At 59.8% G+C, this 13575-nt stretch overlaps 1 protein-coding gene across 1 annotated transcript; it reads left to right on the top strand.

Annotated features, from left to right (window-relative positions):
• Positions 1–201: 201 nt before the first annotated feature.
• On the top strand, positions 202–13170 carry ETV5 (ETS variant transcription factor 5). The gene is made up of 12 exons (XM_049802114.1): positions 202–652; positions 805–892; positions 1042–1089; positions 1192–1242; positions 6568–6694; positions 6828–7082; positions 8884–9143; positions 9916–9975; positions 10461–10529; positions 10909–11078; positions 11903–12004; positions 12188–13170. Exons 1-12 carry the CDS (start codon positions 608–610, stop codon positions 12407–12409), a joined length of 1497 nt encoding a protein of 498 aa, XP_049658071.1. The 5' UTR covers positions 202–607; the 3' UTR covers positions 12410–13170.
• Positions 13171–13575: the final 405 nt, after the last annotated feature.

The following is a 13575-nucleotide window of genomic DNA, read 5'->3' as shown; positions in this document are numbered from 1 at the left end:
CTCCCCGGCCGGGTACGCGGGGCCTGGCGGCGGTGGGGGGCAGGGCGGCCCGGGGCGGGGGCGGTGTTTATGAATGGCGCGGGCCGCGCGGTGTGAATGGCGGGGGGCGCGCGCGAGCGCGCGCGGGGGAAGGGTAGAGGAGGGGAGGGGAGGCGGGGGCGGAGTTTATGAATGGGGCGCGCGGGGCGGCGTGGGAACGGGCCCGGTTGCGGCGCGGCTCTGCAGCGCCGAGCACCGGCAGGGGCGGAGAGAGGCGGCCGCCGGGCGAGGGGAGGCGAAGCGAAGCGGCCCTGCCTGCCTCCTCCCGCTCCCACGGCGCGTGATGTCACGACCGTTTCTATAGAAATTGGGTGACATCACGATCCGGGGGGCTGCGACCCGCCACGGCAGGAGCGAGACCGGCTCCCCGGGGAGGCGCGGCGGCCCCGCACCGAGCCAGCCCCGGGGGCGGCGGCAGGAGCTGGGGCCTGATCCTGACACTCCCCCCCCCCCCCCCCCCCCCCCCCGCCCAGGCACACGCACCTGCCGGAGCCCGGGCGGGCCCCCTGCTTCCCGGGTCGGCGTCGATGCTGAGCGGGCCGGGGGCACTGCCTGCCTCCCCCGCACCATGGATGGCTTCTACGACCAGCAGGTTCCCTTCATGGGCCCCGGGGTAAGTTTGCCGTGTGCCCCCTCCCCCCCCCCCCCCCCCCCCCCGTCTGTCCGTCCGTGGGGGCACCCCCCGCGTCCTTGGGGTACCCCCCCCACCCCGTGGGGGTTGGGGACTGCCGCCCTCCCGAACCATTCTCGCCCTTGTCCTTGCAGAAGTCCTGTGCTGAGGAGGGCCGAGGCCGGCCAGGGTCCGATAGGAAAAGGAAATTTTTGGAGACCGACCTGGCCCACGACTCGGAAGGTAGGCAGGGCTGGCCTGGGGGGCCGTGGCCTCGCTGCAGCCCCGTGAGACCGCTCTCCTTGCGTTCGTCAGTTTAGAAATAATCCTGCGAATAATGGCAGTTTTATTTATTCTTCTGTGGACTGCATAAGTCTTTCACTCTGTTCCAGAGCTCTTCCAGGATCTCAGCCAGCTCCAAGAGGCCTGGCTAGCTGAAGGCAAGTCTTCACCTCCGCCTTTTGCCATGTAAAATCTCTCTGTGAGCATTTTTTTGAGAACTGAAAACGTTGTAAAACCACTTTTTGTTGTTGTTTTTTTAGCTCAGGTCCCCGATGATGAACAATTTGTCCCAGATTTCCAGTCTGACAATTGTAAGTGATTGTTCTGGGTTTTCATTCTTGGGGTGGGGGCAGGGGAGGGGGGGAAATGTTTGGGTGCCTGTGCAAAAACTCGCACCGGGTTTGGAGCCGCTTCCTTGGGAAAGCAATTGTTGCTGGGGCTGAAACTGTGAAATCGTGGACTTCTGGGAGCAAGCATGTGTGGTTTGGGTTCATCTAGATGAAACTTGCAATGTCCTGTCTTTAGTGAACGGGGAAAATTATAGCCAAATGCGTGGAAATAGCTTTAACTGATCTCTGGGCTCCTTGGAGCCTTGCTGCTTGTTCGTAGTAATGTTGATTTGCTTATAAACGCTCCTTTTCCTTTTCAAGTGGATGCGAGAGCCCGTGCTGGGCTCCTTGGTTAGCCACAATCTCTGCAGTTTCTGCAGCTTTTTACAGTCCTGGCCCAGCACTGTTGGCAAGAGCGGACCTGAGCGGTGAAACTTGAGCTGCTTTAAGCAGCATTAATCACTGGCAAGCGAGCGTGTTTAAAAGGAGGCCAGTGAAAATGTAGTCCCTCTCGAATTGCATAAGAGTGAGAGTCGGTTCTGAGCCGTTGTTCGTTGCTGGAACGGGTTAGCGGCGAGGGCAGGGACTGGTTAATGGCGTGTGGTGCTTGCGCGGCTCTCGGGCGCTGGCTCTCCTGGCATTGAAGGCTGGGTTGGAGGGGAAAGGGGGGGGTTGAAGATCAGGATGTTTGGAGTCGTTACCTGGCAAACAGAAGTAGTAACTTGGTGTTGGTGGCTGGGTTTTGCTGCTGAGCCAGACAGCTACAGAACTTAAAGGAAATCAAATTTAGCCTGCAGTCGAACAGATTTTTCATTCCAGCTTTGTCACAGCATGCAGCGAGGGTATCTTCTCCTACAGTAAACGCATGTTAATTATTGCTCTTTGATTACTTCTGAGTGGGAAGCTTGCCATTAAACTGTTCCAGACAGCCCAAGTTTTCAGATGCGCTTTTTTTCCTTGTCTCCCCTGAGATAAAAGGCGAGCCCAGAGTCAGAAACGCAACTGGCTGTTGACATCCTAGTGCAGCCCGGCAGCTCTTGCTTGGAGCGGTAGAAACTGCAGCGTGCGTGGGAGGGTGGCTCTTAGAGCTGAAGCTGTTTCCAGTGCCTTTTGGCAGTCTCTTGTTTCCTTGTAACCTGAAGAGCTCAGAGAGAAGAGACAAACTTTTCTGGGCAATGCAGGGGAGGAAAAAGAGGGGGGGGAGAAAAAAGGCATTTGGTTGAGACTCTTCAAACGTTCTCCTGACCTGCTAGGCCTCTGCAGACCTGGCGTTGAAATGACTTTGTCGCTTGAAAGGAGCTCTTCTTGCGTGACTCCCTGCTGTAATAACCTTCCTTAACTTTCCTGGGGAGAGAAAGCAAAGGTTTCCCTTGCTGCTGCACAAGGGGTTGTGCTGGCTGTGGGGGGACTTGGACCGCGGTGGAGGGGGATGGGGAGCCCAGCTCATCCATACTGGCACTGGAAAGAGTTTAAAGAGGAGAGAGTCTCTAGCTTACAGCTTTCTGGCCCCATCTTCTCATTTCACTCCGGTTTTGAACCGTTTGCAGTGTAGGAAGAGATAGAGGGACAAATCTGGTGCAGCCACCCCCCTGCACCTGGCTTTTGCTAGCAGGAACGTGTGCTTTCCTGGGCTGGGGGTCATATTGGGGTTCAGTGCCTCTTCACTCCAGGGGAAGGTAAATCCTTCCCTAGTCCATATGGACGTTTGCCGACGTGCATTGGACTCGGTTCTTGCAGTCGTATAATTCTGTGCCTTTCACCTGAGGAAGCTGCCGCTTTCTTTTATCCTGAGCAAACCAGCTCCATCTCCTGCCCTGTTGCATTCCCAGGGCCAGGCTTCCCCAGCACAGCAGCAAAAAGGAACAAACCAGGCTCAGTTCTGACCCTGTTGCCCTGGGGAATGCCGCCGCCACGTGTGCCGTGTCAAGTCACGGCGATGCTCCTAACTGCAGCATCATTCTCGCTTTGCTAAAAAACCCTCATTGCGTGGGCAGCTTGGCTGCTGCCCGCTCGCTATTCCTGAGTCTGTAGCTGAGGTCCCTGGCAGACACGGGCTTAATATTGGGGTTTAGCACCAAAGTGCCATAACACGCTGGAGGGTGGTGGGTCGCTGCGCTGGGGAGGAAGTCCTGCCATGGGGATGGGGAAAGCAGGACTCCTCTGAATAAGGGATGCGTTGTTCTCAGCACCCTGGACCGAGAAACAAGAGGCCGGATTCAGTGCTTAGAAGCTGGCCGGAGAAGTGGCAGATCCTCCCGGGAAGGCAAGGAGGCCGTGGGTGACGCTTGCAGAGCTCACCGTGCTGGCCATCGTGCCACATCCCTGACTGAGCATAGGTGCAGGTTTGCTGGCAGCACCGTCCTGGGGAGAAAGAAGGGTATATGTACAATGGTATATCTTGATGGGTTGTTTAAATAACCGGGAAGTGATGGGGTCATGCTGGGGAGATCAAGCATCGTGAGAAGTTTTGCCTTTCGCGGGGGGTTTGCTCCCAGGGGACTTGTGGCCCCTGGCCTGGGTGGCGCGTGGCTAAAGCCACAGGCAGGGCACGGAGCGGGATTTCTTACACACCAAAATGAAAGCAGGAGGTTTGTTTCTGAGGTAGAGTTGTTTAAACAAAGGAAAGCAGGAGCCTGGTTTCTATTTCTGGCTTCTCTCCTGGCGTGACCTTGGGTGCGTCCTGTAATGCTGGGAGATGGAGGGGCAAGCAGGGAGCTTGGCTCCCAGGTGATGGCTTGAGCGGGTGCCAAGGTCCCCAGCCGGTGCCTGGGCTGGAAATGGTGTTTTTGTTGCCTTCCCCTTAGCTCGGGCAGCGAGTGCCGCCAGCAAAGCCAGCATCCTCCAGGCTCGGCCTCTTAGAGGTCCCATCACGCTGATGGTTGGGAACAACCTGCCCTGTCCCCTGCCAAGGGATTCACCTGCAATTCAAGGCCCCAAACGGCTTTGGGGTGTCAGCTTTCCCACGGGAGACCTCTTGGCTGAAGGTCGGCGTTCGGGGCATCTCCAGCTTGGCTGGTGGTGCGGCACCGGGGGGCACGCCAACGCACCCCCCATCTTGCCCTCCTGGTTGTGGCGCCTTGCTGGCCGGGCACAGCAGCAGCACACACGGCTGGTCCCCTTGCCCGGCCTCCCTGGTGCTCTTCCATCCCCAGGGACTAAAGCAGCCCAGACAGGGGCCGTCAGGCACCCACGGGTGCTCTCGCTGCTCCCGTGGCTCAGTCCCGGCATGGGTGTGCCGAGGCGTGTTCTCTGGCCCCGTCTGTAGTTAAGCTGCTCCCTCTGCCTATTTTTATATTTTATTTTTTTTTTTTAGCTTTTAATTACAGTGCCGAGCGCAGGACTGGAAAGGTTAAAAGCACTCGTGCACCCAACGTGCCTTTGAGGCACTGGGGCAGGGCGTCTCCTTCCCCGGGAACCCTCCTGCCGCCTTTCCCGCTCCCTGCCTGCCCGCTTGCTGCCAGGGTCCCAACACCAGCTACTTCTCCCCCCCCAAAAAAAACCAAACCAGCCTCGGTCCCCCCTCGAGTCCCACCGCCGGCCGCTCTGGCCTCACCGCCCGGGCTGGCCACGAGCTTGGCGGCGAGAGCGTGTCTTGCCGGGCCGCGCCGGCCGGCCCCGCGGTGTTTGTGTAAGGAATCCAAACGTTGCACAAAGTCTAGGCTTGGGCAGCTGGTCTCTGTTAGGATCTTAAGGCTCGTTTCCCTTTTCTTGAATGGCAGCGCTAAGCTCTGGGGAAATTTTTCTTTTCTTTTTTTTTTTTTTTTTTTTCTTTCCCCCCCCCCCCCCGGCCACATGAATGGAGCGCTCCAAATTGTTTGTGAATGGAGGGTGGTGCCCGCTCGGAGACTTTTTTTTTTTTTTTTTTTTCTCTCAATGAATAACCAGACCCTATTGTACGGCTGGCAGAAAAACAACTCGCTCCAACAACACGGAGCCTGTTAGGGAGAAACATGCCCGCGATAGGCAGCTGGAGCCCTTCCAAAGCCAGTTCCCCTTGCTTTCCTGCGGCTCGCAGGGCGCCCGGGCTTTGCCGCCGCTGCGCCGGCCCCCCGTTAGGGCTAGAAATGCTGAGAGCGGCAAAACCTCGCTTGGGGGGGGGGGGGGAGAAGGAGGAGGGGGATAAATCCAGCTTGGGAGCGGGTGGAAGGCGTGCGGGGGGCTGTGCTGGCTCAGCGCTGGGCTTTGTGTTTCAAATCCTCCTCGGGGGGTTTTATGCCCTTGGTATCAGCTGTGCCGGGCCCTTGCTGGGGCGGGGGGGGGGGGGGGGGGGGGGAGTAGAGAGGGGAGTCAGCAGCTCTTTAAAGGTTTTGACAAATTAGGGGAGCAGCTAATTACCTGGCAAGCTGTGAACAGTTGTCCTGGAGCTATTTGCTCCTCTCCACTGTAGCTGGGCTGTGTTTAGACTTTGCATGAAGCTAATACTCCACTTCCGATTAGTCTTGGCTCTCCTCTGCAGGCACTATTTAGGTAAAGAACTCTGAGGCGCTTTCCCTTTCCTAGAACGCCTGCTTTTAGAAATTAATTAGGTTAAGCGTATATTACTCGGTTTAAAATTATATATAGCGAGGGGGCTTGGGGGGGCTGGGAAGGATTTGGGCTTAATGGGATGTTTGCCACTTGAACTCGTACAATTGTGGGACCCTGGGACTGGGTCCCCTTGGAGCACTGTCGTTGGGGGAAGGTGGATCCCATTTAGCCTCTGGCCAGCTAACTGGAAGCTGGGTATGTCCCTGTGAGGGCGAGCAGGTCGCTCTGTCCTGTTCACAAGCTCTTGGAGCTACAGGTTGTCAAGCCCCCCTCGTTCCTTGCCCCACAGCTCAGGGAGGCAGTCGCTGCCTGCAGTGCCTGGGCTCATCTCCCCTCGCTGATGGGTTTTTGGCTCGGCCCAGGCGCGTGTCTCATCCGAGGCTGTTGTTGAGATGCCTGTTCCCCTCTTGCAGCCCTTGCTGTGCCCCCTCTCACCCTGTGCTGTTCCCCTCTTGGATCCCAGTGGGGAATGACTCCCCCTCTGCCATCGATGTCCTGGGCTGGCAGGACTGTCCCAGTCCCGGGACCGTCCCAGTCCCGGGACCTCTGCCATCCCCTGCAGAAGTCAGCCCTGCCACCCCGCCTCAGTCCATCGGCACGTCGGGGTCTGCCGGGGCACCGTCCTGCCGTGGTTTGGTTGCCTGATGCTCCTCTAGGGGGTGGTAATATGGCACCTGATTTCCAAGCAAAGAGCCCCCAAGGGGATGCTCCCCAGGGGTGACATCCCCCATCCCCTTCTCCCGGACAGGTGAGCCCATATCCTCCTCTGTCTCGTTGCAGTGGTCCTGCACGCCCCACCTCCGGCAAAGATCAAGCGGGAGCTGCACAGCCCTTCCTCAGAGCTGTCGTCCTGCAGCCACGAGCAGGCTCTCTGTGCCGGCTACGGGGACAAGTGCCTCTACAACTGGTAGGTAGCGCCGGGGCGGCCGCTAGCCCGTGGACCCCTTAGGTCACGGCATGGGGACTTGTCTCGTTGGTCGGCCTCCGCGAAGCAGAGATGTCCTCATTAGCGTCGCCATCAGCCCCTGTCCCCTCTGCAGTGCCTATGACAGGAAGCCCACCACCGGGTTCAAGCCATTAACGCCGCCCGCCACACCGGTGTCTCCTGCGCACCAGGGATCAGCCCTGCCGCCACCGCCAGCCCCGGCTGTGCAGGCAGCTGCCCATGGGGCGGCCCCGGTCCCACACCCGCTGCAGGAGCAGAGGCAGCAGACCTTCGCCATGCCGCGGCCGCCTCACCCACCTATGCACATGCCAAAGATGATGTCTGAAAACCAATACCACGCAGAGCACAGGTAAGGCTTCCCCCGCCCAAGTGAGCGCTGGCATCTTGTGGGTGTTTATGGGGACTTTGGCCCTCTTGGGATGGATCGGTGGCCTCAAGCTGTGGGGAGGGAAGGGGGTTGCCTGTCCCCTTGCTGCAGTCACAGACCGCGGGCCAGATGTTGCTGCCTGGGGGCCCACGGAAACCAGTGCAGCAAAACTTTCCACTGGGATCTCACGGCTTTCTCCCCATGAGGCAGCTCCCTGCGAACAGGGACCTGCTCCTCCCAGCCCTGGGGACACCAGGCAGACCCTTCGCCTCCCCCTCCGGAAAGGCGAGGGAGGCAGAGGCTGTCACCTGCATCCATCCCTGCAGTGGCAGGCGATGGTGCTGAGTCAGGGCTTCCGCTCTTCTCTCTCCCACCCGCCGCAGCGCTCTGCTGTCCAAGCTGAGCCCTGCCGGGCTGGGGAGCTGCAGGCATCCCCGTCCTGCCCCTGAGGGCCCCTGGGCTGAGGGTTGGTCCTTAGCTCCCACATGCTTCACGTGGCATCCCTGTGATTTTGGGGCTACGGAGGGAGAGACCCTGCTCCCCACTTCCTCTTCAAGCTGTGGCTTTATCCCCATCAACCCTGCATCCCTGGAAGCTTTGCCAGTCCACTCCCTCATCCTGGGTTTGCTCGCACTATCGGTAGGTGGCATAGTGCGAGTCACAGTCAACCTCCAGCTTTGCTTGTGGCGTCCTGGATGCCCTTTGCTGTGGTGACGGCTACCATGTCACCAGCAGTGGGGTGTCCCCTTCGGGCATGGGGCTGGATGTGGCAGCCCAGCAAAAGCCCCGTGCAGCGGGACCATGGAAACCCTCAGGACGTGTCCACAGTGGGAGAGCATCCCTCTGCAGCGAAGTGGGGCTCGGCTCTGGGCGACCTTCGAGCTATGCGGGGGTTTGGCTGTGACCCCTTGGGAAGCGCAGTGCCAGCATGGGGCTTGGGTTTCACTCAGGAAGGGCAGAGGGACACAGCTCGGAAATGGAGTAATCCCAGCCCGGCAGCTGGGAGAGCTCTAGTTACAAAGCCAAATGGCACACGGCCGGCCGAGAGGAGCCGGGCACGGAGATCGGAGATCGCCTTTCAAGGTGCCGGAGGACGAGGGGGATGCGGCAGCACCCCCTCGAGATGGTCCCTTATCCACCGCTGCCAGCAGAGACTGTGCTGGGGCCCAAGCTGGCGGTGGCAGCACCCCAGAGCCGAAAATAGTGCTCCCTGCCACTGAGTTCAAGGTTTAATCCCAGCCGTGCAGGCGGATTAGCGGCCGGCTGGAGCTGCGGAGTGGATTTGGCTTTGCGTAAGCGCCCGCCTGGGTGCAGCATCCCCTGGGCCCCGCAGCTCTTGCCCTACCACCCCAGGGGCAGACTTTACTGGTTTACGGAGACTTTTACTGTTGTGGGGTGTTTTTTTGTTTCCTTTTTCCATTCCTATACAGATATCCCTGCCACAGCACGGGGCTGCCATCACCCGAGGCGCATAGTGCTCTGCAAAGACCTGGCCCATGTGTTGTCCTGCTCCTCCAGCGGGGGGCTCCTCAGCACTTGGAGGGATGGGGCTCCCTACCACCCCACTGGGTCCCCCCAGACAAGCCCTCGTGGTGGCCGTGCTCCCGAGGAACTGTCCCAGCCCACTACGGGTGGGACACAACGCCACCCAAACCACCCTGGGAGCACCCTGGGCTGAGGGCACCGAGCCGGCGTGGGGTCCCGGTCTGGGGCGGGAGCCGGTGGCGTGCCGGCAGGGCTGACCTTGCCACCCCTCGGTAACACCCCGTCCCTCTCCCCTCAGGTTTCAGAGGCAGCTGTCTGAGCCCTGCCACCCCTTCCCACCGCAGCCCGGAGTCCCGGGGGACAGCCGCCCCGTCTACCACCGGCAGCTGTCGGATCCCCTTGGCCCCACTGCCCCACACCCCCCTCAGGGATTCAAGCAGGAGTACCACGACCCGCTCTATGAGCATGGTGGCCCAGGGCTGCCCGGCCCCCCCAGCCATGGCTTCCAGCCCACCATGGGCATCAAGCAGGAGCCCCGGGACTACTGCATCGACTCAGGTGGGTGCGAGTTGGGGTGGGCAGCCGAGTGCCAGCGCTTGATGTGTGGGGGTACGTGTTACACCAGCAGCACCCAGGGGAGCAGAGCCATCTCTGCTGTCTGTGGCTCATGGGCAGCAGCGCGGTGGGTGCAGGGTTGAGCCTCAGGCAGTGGGTGCCACGTCACCCTGGGACTCCCGTGGTGCGGGCTGCTGTTTCACCTGGTAGATGATCTTTTCCCCTCCCTCCCCTTTCCTTTCCAAAGCCGGGTTGGGGGGGATATAGCAGGCATTCACCAGATGCCGCATGGCGTGGTCTGTGCCATAGCCATGGGCTGGGGTGCCCCGTGGCACCCGCAGGGTCCCCCTGCAGCCCTGGCCTGGGGCCAGCTGTGATTTCTGGCTGCTGGACCCCACCAGCATCACGGAAAAATCCTCTAATCGCCTTAGGACCTAAAAATACCCTGACCTCGGGATGGAGGGTGGCACGGCTGAGCAGATGGCAGGGGAGGTGCGGCAATGCCTCCCTTCCTGCGGGGCCCGAATTACATCGTGAAAACTCGAGCTGACTTAGACCTTGCTCCCAGTGCTCATTCCAGTGGCCCCCCACTCCCCCTAAATCGTACTGGTTTTCCCCCAAGGCTGGAGGTGGGTGCAGTGGCCAGGAGTGTGCTGGGATGGGGGGAGATGCCCAGGCTTGGCCACAGGATGTGCTTGGGGCAGAAGATGTTGCTGAGCGCTCAGTGGGACCCACGGTACGTACATCCTTAACGCTGCTTTCGTCTCCCTCGCAGAAGTGCCTAACTGCCAGTCCTCGTACCTGCGGGGGGGCGTCTTCCCCAGCAGCCATGACGGTGAGTCACGGGCATTCCTGGTGTGTTCCGTCCCATCCCTCCCTCAGGGCGGGCAGACCCCCCCCCCCCCCCGCCTCACACCTGGCAGAGCTGCTGGGCACTCTGAAAATGCCCACGATAGCCTACATGCAAGCAGCACCAGCACCACTGCTAAAAATAGGGTCTGTGCCATGCAGCCGCCAGCCCCTGCGAGCATGCCACGAGGGCATGGCACCTCCGTGCCACGTAATCTGGGATAACGCACCCAATATAGCTACTAAGAGGGTTTTGGTTCGCCCAGCTCCCCAGGGTGAGGGGAGGACAGAGCTGCGTGGCACTCGGCCAGCAAGCTGGTGAGATACCACTGAAATAATGGGGGATGGGGCTGCTCCTGGCACTGGGGGACAGGGTCTTGGTGCTATATTGGGCCAAGCCAGAGGTTTTTCTGGGGGTCTGGCTGGGGTGGTGGAAGGGCCCTGTGATCACCGAGGATCTTTTCCCCCTAGGATTTTCATTTGAAAAGGACACACGATTGTATTTTGATGACACATGTGTGGTACCGGAGAGGCTGGAGGGTAAGAATCCAGCCCCAGAGGAGGGCTGGGGGGGTAACCAGGGCTCACGGAGGGAGATTCGGGGCTGGGCTCCACAGCAGCTGGCTTTTCGGCCAAGCTGTGCTGGCATGGTGCTCTTGAGAGCTGTTGAGCATCATCCTGCTTGGCATCACCACTGTGCCCCGTCCCCATTCCTGCCACCCACTCCGCGCCTCCCCTGCTTGCAGCGCCAATCCCAGCACCTCTCCCCTCTCTGACACTGTGGCCTTATCCTGCATGGGGGGGGTCCCAGCACAGGAGCGAGCCCAGTGTTGCTGTATGTGTCCCCAGCTGGAGGTGGCACAGTCCGGGAGGGGGACAAAGCTGGGTTGTTTAACCAGCTGTGTCTCTGTGCGGGCAGGTAAAGTGAAGCAGGAGCCCACCCTGTACCGCGAGGGCCCTCCCTACCAGCGGCGCGGGTCCCTGCAGCTCTGGCAGTTCCTGGTCACCCTCCTGGACGACCCCGCCAATGCCCACTTCATTGCCTGGACTGGCCGGGGCATGGAGTTCAAGCTGATCGAGCCCGAGGAGGTACGGGATGGGTCCTGCTCCAGTGCCCAGCAAGCCAGGGCTGCAGCCTGGGAGCAGCCGCGGGGTGAGACTGGGGCGGTCTGTAGGGGGGGCCGGATCCTTCCCACGCAACACAGCGGCTCACGCTTGAAGCGAGACACGTGTCTTTACTCTCTGAGCAGCTTTTGAGGGTGAGAGGTGAAAAGCCAGCCACCCGTCTCCGCTAAGCAGCTGTAGAAATTTGACTTTAATTTCCTCTGCTGCCTCGGCACGGCACGCGCTCTGCTCCTGGAGCCGCTGGCGGTCACCAGCCACAGTGGCGTTGCTCCCGGGCCCGCCACTCAGCCGTGGCTCCCTCCGTCCCAAACTGCTCCCATCCTTCACCCTGGGTGCCCAGCGACAGCTCCCTGCCGGCGTGGTGCCGTGCTGGAGCCGTGCAGCTCTCTGCAGGAGGGTGACACAGAGGAAGAAGCTGTTTGGGGAGTAATTGAAAGCAGCTGTAGTGCCGAGCTGCGCATTGTGGGTAATTACCCGTAATATCTCTTACGCCATGCATGGAAATTGTGGTTTATTGAAGCGGCTTTTTTGGCAGGCTCCCCTAATCAAATGTCTTTTGATTCGGCTCCTGGTTTGGTGGTGGCGGTGTTGTGGCAGCCGCCGCTTGGAGCTGGAGCGTTTATTGCAGCAGGCAGAGAATTGCTCCGGGACCGCAGTGATGCTTTCACCCCTGGCTGCTCCAGCGCCCAGAAATGAACCCCTACCCCACATTTCCATTGTGATTTCCTTCAGGGATCCAGGACTAAGCCCTGCTGGAGCCTTCACGGCTGCTTCCTCTCTCCCCGCAGGTAGCACGGCGCTGGGGCATCCAGAAGAACCGGCCGGCCATGAACTACGACAAGCTCAGCCGCTCCCTGCGCTACTACTATGAGAAGGGCATCATGCAGAAGGCAAGTGACCCCACTACCACCACGGTGGGGTGGAGGATGTGATTGTCCCCTGCTGTCACACCAGCATCCTGGGGCACAGCAGGAGGGGGGCTAGGTTCAGCATTTGTCGGGCTGTGCTTGTTATTCCCTGGGGTTGGAGGGAGAAGGTGCAGGGCACCTCTCATGCCCTCCTCCTCCTTGCAGGTGGCTGGCGAGCGGTATGTCTATAAGTTCGTCTGCGACCCTGATGCCCTCTTTTCCATGGCCTACCCTGACAACCAGCGTCCCTTCCTGAAGACGGAGCCCGACTGCCCGGTGCCCGAGGAGGAGACGGTGCCGCTGACGCACTTCGAGGACAGCCCGGCGTACCTCCTGGAGATGGATCCCTGCGGCAGCCTTCCCTATGCGGAGGGCTTCGCTTACTGACTCGGCCAGCCAGCAGAGCCACGAGCACTAGCGCATCCACTTTGGGCAAATACGGTTTTGTAAAGAATATTTTTTGCTGTTCATAAGGAAAAAAACCAAACAAAAACCAAGAAACAAAACAAACCGTGCGCGCACACACAAATTGGAGGAATCTAAAAGGCCTGGTGTGTGTCGCTGCCGAATTCCCACCCTTACTGTCCAAGGGCTAGTGCGTAGGACTGCCCACAGCTGGCACCTCCCGCCAAGCATCGGCGTGATGTTTTGGGGCGACGGGAGCTAAAGATGCAGTCTCTGGCCCAGGCCCTGTTCCTTGCCAGCACCGCGAGGGCCGAGGGCTCCGGCAGTGCCCCGGGACTGGGCTGAGCCAATGTGGCCGCCTGGCCAATTGTCACGACAATCTGCTTTGCATCGAGCGCGATCTGCGTAGCTGCCTTGTGTGGTGGAAAGGGCTTTGATTTGCACAGAGGAGGGATGCGGGGCTGGGGGGGGCCACCTGGGCCAGCACCCTGGGGCTGATGTGCGCAGCATCCTACCCCAACCCCGAGGAGCCTTCTGCCTTCTTCCCAAACCACCCCTCCCCACCCCATCCTCGTGATATAACCTGATATAATGGTTTCTCAGCCCCTCCCAGGTCTTCTCTGTGCCCCTCTCGCTCCTCCTCCCCAGCTCTGGCTGTGGGCCATGGGTTGCATTTCAGGGGAGGAGATCCTGAGCTTTTCTTTTTTTTCTTTTTTTTTTCCTTTTTTTTTTTTTTTTTTATGTTTTAGGAGGAAAGGAAAAAAAAGGTTTTTAAACTGATTTTTGTAGATTTTTTTTTTTTTGTATTTTAAGGCAAAGCTTTTCTTTTTTTTTTTTTCTTTTTTTTTTTTTTGCAGCCTGGCTGCTGTTCCCAGAGCCCCTGGGGACACCCCCCTGGCTTTCCCAGTGGCATGCTTGCAGGGGGACCCCTCGGTGCCCACAGCTCCCCAGGATGGCTGCCGAAGTATCTGGTCCACTCCATTTCACCGCTCCAGTCCTGTTTCCCAGGGGAGCTGGGGCTGAACCCCCGGTGCCAGCTCAGCTGCGCTCCCCTCCCCTGCTTAGCATGGCCTTGGAGCTGGGCTGTAAGGCTGCGGGCAGGCAGGGACAGTGGGGTCCCTCACCCTGCGTCCCGGGTACCCCGCTTC

This window comes from Accipiter gentilis, chromosome 6 (genome assembly GCF_929443795.1).
Source record: "Accipiter gentilis chromosome 6, bAccGen1.1, whole genome shotgun sequence".
Classification (NCBI taxonomy): Eukaryota; Metazoa; Chordata; class Aves; order Accipitriformes; family Accipitridae; genus Astur; species Astur gentilis.
Note: the sequence above shows the minus strand (reverse complement) of the source record. Positions and strands in the feature narration are given on the sequence as shown.